Source organism: Tamandua tetradactyla, chromosome 1, assembly GCF_023851605.1.
Source record: "Tamandua tetradactyla isolate mTamTet1 chromosome 1, mTamTet1.pri, whole genome shotgun sequence".
Taxonomy (NCBI): domain Eukaryota; kingdom Metazoa; phylum Chordata; class Mammalia; order Pilosa; family Myrmecophagidae; genus Tamandua; species Tamandua tetradactyla.
This window is the reverse complement of record NC_135327.1, coordinates 66,604,689-66,611,684: the sequence shown is the minus strand read 5'-3', so window position 1 is coordinate 66,611,684 and position 6,996 is coordinate 66,604,689. Positions and strand designations below refer to the sequence as shown.

General features: G+C 55.7%; 1 protein-coding gene across 2 annotated transcripts in view; it reads right to left on the bottom strand.

Moving 5' to 3' along the window:
* Positions 1-572: 572 nt before the first annotated feature.
* The window catches only part of CCM2 (CCM2 scaffold protein), a 140,508-nt gene continuing 134,084 nt past the window's right edge, over positions 573-6,996 (bottom strand). For both annotated transcript variants that reach the window (XM_077118545.1, XM_077118537.1), the window contains 5 exons: positions 6,110-6,245; positions 3,590-3,647; positions 2,846-2,984; positions 1,827-1,965; positions 573-1,178 (listed from right to left, as the gene is read on the bottom strand). In XM_077118545.1, the coding sequence (XP_076974660.1) occupies positions 898-1,178; positions 1,827-1,965; positions 2,846-2,984; positions 3,590-3,647; positions 6,110-6,245 (753 nt within the window). In that variant the 3' untranslated portion in view covers positions 573-897. The remainder of the gene's footprint in view (positions 1,179-1,826; positions 1,966-2,845; positions 2,985-3,589; positions 3,648-6,109; positions 6,246-6,996) is intronic.

Sequence of the window (6,996 nt, the reverse complement as noted above, 5' to 3'; positions counted from 1 at the left end):
TATAAAGATAAAATGTTTACTGTGTGATTGTGAAAACCTTGTGTCTGATGTTCCTTTTGTCCAGCGTAAGGGCAGATGAGTAGAAGAATATGGATAAAAAAATAGATAAATAATAGGGGAGACAAAGGGTAAAATGAATTGTAGATGGAAAAACTAGTGGTCAATGAGAAGGAGGGGTAAGGTTTATGGTATGTATGACTTTTAACTTTTTTCTTTTTGTTTCTTTTTCTGGAGTGATGCAAATGTTCTAGAAAATAATCATGGTGATGAATACACAGCTGAGTGGTGGTATTGTGAGCCACTGATTGTGCACCATGTATAGAATGTATGTGTGTGAAGATTTCTCAAAAAATATATTAAAAAAAAAAAAAAATCAAGTACCTACCCAGCCACCAGCACCCCCCTGAGCACAATGCTTTGCTCATGGAAGTCCAAGGGCGGCCGGTCCAGGGGCCTCTGGCCATGTAGGCACTGGCCTGGGTGACCAGGGCGGGATCTGGCTGGAAGGATGCTCCACCTGGCACTCACGGCTCTCAGCCAACTGGACCAGAAATGTACTTGGCAACAAGAGATTTAAATTATTCACATTGTAGTAAACTTTTCTTTAAGGTCTCTGAGAGTTACAATGGGAACATCTATGTGCAAAACTGAAAACTGTCCTGGCCCCCTCGTGCTGGGTGGGCTGGCCGGGCGGATGCTGCTGAGCCCCAGGAGGACAGCAGAGCCTCCTGCTCCGGCCCTGGCAGGCACCTGGGTGCACTCATCCTTCACAGTAGCAGGGCTTGGGGCAGAAGAGCCCCCACTGAGGTCCCGAAGAGCCCTTTCCAAGGACGGCCCGGGTGGCAGTGGGAAGGGGTGGTGGGGCAGTGAGAGGCCCCTACCCCCACCCCACGTCGGTCATGCAGAGTCCTGGTCCATGCTGCAGCCCAGGGCCTCGATGTCATTGCTGATGTCCGAGATCATACGGTCCCACTCGTCGCCCTCCGAGGGCGCGGACTGGTCGTCTGAGCTGCCCGCAGCCCGGGTCCCGTTGGTGGTGGAGCTGGAGGCTGTGCTCATGGCCCGCCGGCAGCGTCCGAAGCTGTCGGTGATGATGCCCCGGCCGTCCTTCACGCCAATTGTCTCCAGGAAGTTCTCGAAGTGCTGGCTGTCCTTCTCAGGGATGAAGGGCCTCAGACCTGGGGGAGAGGTACATGGTCATGGCCGCTGCCCTGGCAGGAATCACGGTGCGGGCCACTGCCCAGGCCATGCCTCAGCAACAAGATGCAGGCCACAGCCCACAGGCCCTTCCCACAGCTGTGAGCCCAGAGCCCCCCACTCCAAGACCCGGGCTCCCGATTTGCCTGCTCCTGAACGCCCCCATTCCTGAGACCCGCCTCCCAGGCCCCCTGCTCCTGAGCCTCATGCTGCGTCCTATGAATCTCTGCCCTTCCACCTGGGAACTGTGCCTTCCCTCTCCCACCCAGCCAACTCCTATGGAACCATCGACACCACAAGCATGCCCTCCTCCTCCTCCCCTAAGCCCTCCCCAGCCCCTCCAGACCTAGCGCTGGAAGTTCTGGCAACTGTGTGGCCCCTACCCCACGGGCACTTCCTGTGGCCTGCTCAGCTCTGCTCTGAGGAAGGGAATGTTTGGGTGTGTCACATGGAGGGCTCACGATCCCCAGGGAGAGCTGCTCCCACTAAAATTGCAGAGGAGCTCCTCAAGACCCCTGGGCCCCTGGCTTCAAGTGCACAGCTGTGCTTTAAGCCTCTCATTACCTAATGGCAGCCCCCACCTCACCCTCTTTGGGTCCAGCCCCTGCAGGTCTCCAGCCAGTGCTCACCCAGCAGCAGGAACTTGCGGCTGTCCCCGTACAGCTGCCGCAGGTTGATGCAGAACTCGTGGATGGAGGCCCCAGTGCGGTACTCGTGCAGCAGCATGGCGAACTGCTGGATCTCCTGGGATGACAGCTTAGTGCGCAGCTGCCAGGAGAGCCCAGTGAGGATGCAGCCCAGCCCGCCAGGTAGTGCCCCTGCCAGGCAGGGTCCCCCAGCAGATGACTCCCCCCCAAGTGGAACCCCTACAAAGCAGAGACCCCACCAGGCAAAAACTCTACCAGGCAGGGACCCCACCAAGCAGACCCCTACCAGGCAGAGCCCTCCCACTGGTTAGAGTATCCACTGGGTAGAACCCTCATGGTACAGAGACCCCTACCAGGCAGAGCCCACTCCCCATCCCCCCACCAAGTAGAGCCCCCACTGGGAAGAGTTTCTTACCTTACAGAGCCCCCACCAGACAGAACCCCCACCACTAAGCAAAGCACCACACCAGGTAGAGTCCTGAAGCAAAGCTCTTCACTGGGCAGTTCCCCCTAGGCGGGCCCCCCCCACACCAGGCAGAGTCCCCCACTGGATGGAGCTCCCACTGAGTGGAAGCCCCCTCATAGAGCCCCCCACCAAACAGAGCCCCCACCAGGCAGCATGCCTGGAGGTCAGGGGTGACCAGGCACCCCCAGGGCAGGGCTGGCTGTGAGCCAACACCAGTTTGTGCACAGAGGACCCAGCGAAGCTCCTGTGGCAGGGCTGGCCCTGTGGCTCCACCCAGCCCTCGTCCCCATCCAGTCACAGCACCAGGGGACACCACCAGAAGAAGCTTTCCCCTCCTGTGGCTCCCTCTGTCTCCTACCCTGGCCCAACCGCCCATCTCAGCAGAGGCAGCGGGTCAGATGGGCCAACAGTCATTTTGTGCAACTTCAACTAGGCAGGCTCTTTCTGTCCACATATTTAGTCAATGAAGCCCTGGCCCAGCCTGGCTGTCCCGTTTCCCCTTAGAGCCTCTGCCAGGATACCATAGGGCACCTACCGTCAGCATGTAGTCCTGCAGCAGCTCTGTGGCGGAGGTGCTCAGCTCACCCTCACTGGCGGTCTTGGTGGTGGGCGACGGCTGCATGCAGAAGGATAGGGGCGAGATGGCCCCTGTGCCCGCAGAGTCGGGGAAGGAACTGCAAAGGGCAAGTAGGGGTGGGGCGGATTCTCTGAGGGCCAGCCAAGAGCTGATGGCCACAGCCACACTCCAAAGGGAGCTGGGGAGGCCCATGAACAGAGGGTGATGTCCAGTGGCAGGAGAGTTCTGGAAGGAAGGTGTGTGCTGGGGGTGGGGAGGAACACATGAGAGGCAGTGGATGTACCGGAAGGTGCCAGGGGCTGGGAGGCACAGAGGGTGGCCCAGGTGCCACGAAAAGGAAAGTGCAGCTGGGGTGATGACCCAGTGAGCTCTGGACACTACAAGGAGGACTTTAACCAGATGATCAGAGCAGAGTGTTAAGCAGGGGAAGGGTGAGATCCAATCTGCCTGTTAGATGAGGAGCTTGCTGAGGGCAAGGGGCAGGAGAGCCAGCAGCGGCCGCAGTCCTGGAAGCCTAGAACAAGGTGCCATGTGTGCAGGATGGGTAGGGATGAGGCCAAGGCAGATGGTGGGCCACTGATGGAGTGGGGGATGGAGGCAGGTGGTGCTGGGCCCCAAGGAGGCTGAGGAGGGCAGCAGCTCGCCGACCAGCTGTGGGGGGGTTGGGGCAGACCCAGAGTGGGCCCAGACATTGCTACCTACAAAGTGCTGGCTTCAGCCTCATAGGTCTCCTTGATGTCCACTTTGGTGGAAGAGTCGTCTGTAAGGAAAAGGTGAAACGGAAGGGGCACGTGGTCACCCACAGGGCATTTCTGACCCAGTCACACACTCTCCTGAGAGTGTGGGGCATGGACCACCACCAGGGATGCCCACAGGGGAAGAGAAAGCTCCCAGATGATCACTTGTAGTGCCAGGCAGGGCCTCAGGGGCTTCACAGCAGTGTCCGCTTTCCCCCGGGGGGCATCACCACTGCTCTCACTTTGAGATGAGGTACTGCGTCAGGGAGCTTGGTAACTGCCACAGACCACCAGCTAAGGCATGCAGGAGATTCACTCAGAGCGGGCCCTGTGACACCCAGCCTGGACACAGCTGTGCCACAGGAAGACAGATGTCTCTGAGGCCAGGACAAACCTTGGGCTTCCTGAGGGTCTCAGCCCTAGCAAAGGGTGTGGCATGGGGAATTCCAGAACTGCTCAGGAAATGCCACATCATGTGTGTGACAGATAAAATGCCCCGGGACCTGAGGGAGGGGACAAGGTATGTGCAGAGAATGGAGCTCTAGGACAGAGGCAGGGAGTTTCAGTGACGTATAGGACTTTTGAGTAGGAGCAGAAGGGAGAGGACGGGGAAAATAAAGGGACATTTGGGGTAGGGGGACAAAGTCAGTGTGATTGACACCCCCCAAATGTCCACGGCCCAATCCCTGGAACCTGTGAACATGTTAGGTTGCATGGCAAAGGGGAATAAAAGCTGCTCATCAGCTGACATGAAGGTGAGGCTATTTTGGATTCTCTGGCTAAGCTAATGTAACCACAAAGGTCCTCAAACGGGAAGAGGTAGTCTGAAAGTCTGAAGGCGATGGGACTCTGGTCGGAGGCTGCCAGTGGCTGGCTTCGGAGATGGAGGAAGGGGCCATGAGCCAAGGAATGCAGGTGGCCTCCAGTAACTGGAAGGGGCAAGGAAATGGGTTCTCCTCCGGAGTCTCCAAAAGGAACCAGGCTTGCCAGGCTTGTCAATTCCTTGATTTTCCTCCTGCAAGACCTGTGTGGAGTCTAACATATAGAACTGTGAGGGAATAAACCGGTGCAGTTTATGCCACTGAGATTTTGGTGATTTATTATAGCATCAGTAGAAAACTAATACAATAAGGAAAAGCTCTGAAGCAGAAATAAGCCAGGATGTGTGTGTGTTTTGGGGGTTGGGGGAGGAGGGGTGCTCCATGGGGCGCTCAGAGTGGAAGGCAAACAATTAATCAACTGTATGGAGAAACTGCTGGTGGGGAGGCGCCCACTTCTAGAAAACTCATGTACTGGATGCTTGTGATTTGTGTACTCTTCAGTGCTTGGGAATGTGAATGCCAAGAGCCAAAGAGAAATCATCCTAAAAGTGAATGATACAATAGGACTCCGGATAAACTACCTGCTACTTATTGGGTTACTCTGGACAAGTCACTGAATTCGAGCCTCAGTTTCCCCATCTAAAACTGTCCCCACCTCACTGGGTTGCTGAGAGATACTGAGGGCGGGGTTGGGGCCATGGCAACTCTACAGGGCTGTGGGTGGGGCCCTGAGAGTGGCAGGTGGCCATGGGTGGGGTACAGCTGTGGCACGGGACCATGGCGGAGGAACCAGACTTGGTCTGCCAAGCGCTCTGTTTAGCCCATGGCACCACAGGGTGGGGGTGCCCTGAATGAGCCAATGATGCCGGGTACAGGGCAGACACTTGCTCCTGGCTTGGGGCTCTCTACTGGCTGAGATCCCAGAATTATGGGGGGAGAGGTAGGGACTGAGAAGGAAGAAACTGGAGGCAGCAGCTGTGTTGTCTCTCTTAGCTTTCTTTTTACATATGCGATTTACAAAGGTCTTGAATCCCCAGCAAACTATGTATTTGAGAAACAGACACTTTCAGTGTTTAGCAGATTAGCTAAAGGAAGCGTGTGCATACAGGAGTCATTCTGTAGGGAAGACAGGTCCTAACAACCTCTGCAGACTCCTGCATGCTGGTAGCTGGTAGGGGTCTTACGGTTCCTTCCTTCCCTTCCACCCCACCACCCCAGACCTCCTGGGGCAGCCAAGGAAGTGCCTCATGGTCTGAATACCATCCTGGAACAAGTCCTTGAGATTGGGGTAGACTGAGAGGAGACCCCAGACCCCTTCTAAGCTTGTCCAATCCTGCCACACACCCAGGAGCTGTCTCCTGACCCTGCCTGTTGTGAGTCAGAGAAGTGCCTTCAGTCAAGTGGGGTTCCAGAGAAGGGATTCAAGGCCCCCAAAGTTATGCTGGGAAGCCTCCAAGTTGTCCAGCCAGAGCTTTCTACTCAAAAAACTCACTAAAAATAAAAAACCACTTTCTTAAAGGGAGGGCACATTTCTGCCTTGAACAAACTCTACAGATTAAGATGAACAAGGAAATCTGAAAACAAGGGCCACCTGGCTTAAGCACCTGCGCCAGGTAAACTCCAGCTGTACTTGCACCTCTGGAGCAGACTCTTGCTAAACTTACCGCTGTGGAGGGACAGGTGGTGGGTGGGGGTCGAGGCCCCATCAAAGATGGCTCGGTCCAGGAAGTCAATAGTGGACTCAGTATAGACAGTCTGGAAGACCTGGCTGAGCAGCGAGCACAGTTCCTCTGCAGCTCCCTGGGGAGGGGGGACAACAGTGGCTTTGGTCATCAGGACTGTTTTCCTGCTAGAGGAGAGGAGATCTGTCTTTAAGTGGCCTGAGCATCTCAGCTGCTAAGAATGCATTTCTTAGCAAATAGATGGACTGATGAATGAATGAAGAACAAATGCCAGAACTAAGTGTCCCCCTGCCTTTTACTGCCAAAAGGGGGTGTCACAAAGGACATGCAGCCAACTGCCCCAGACCTGCTCATGCCTCCCACAGACCGTGAGGGGCGGGCCAGGAGTGTGGAAGCCACTGGCCGCTGCCCTCTGCCCACTCATCGCTCTGACCCTTAGCCTCCTATCAACCTGAACTCAGCTCGCTCTCCTCATAACACCCATCCTTGCTTTATGGGGAGAAGGCAAGGAAAGGCAACATCAGAATTGCTGTTCAGGTGGATAGGATTTTTTTTTTGCATGGGCAGGCACCAGGAATCGAATCCAGGTCTCTGGCATGGCAGGCGAGAATTCTGCCACTGAGCCACCATCGCATCGCCCTGTGTGGACAGCATTTTGACATGTATGAAATGCTTTTAGAACAGGGTACTGCTAATTACTCCAAAGCAAGAGGTTCTCAACAAGGGTGAACTGGCCCAGGCCCCAGGGGAACTGAGCAATGCCTGGAGACACTCTGGGTTGTCACAACTGGGGACTCCCGGCATGTAGTGGGCAGAAACTAGGGATGCCAGAAAACACACTGCAATGCTCAGGGCAGCCCCCACCACAG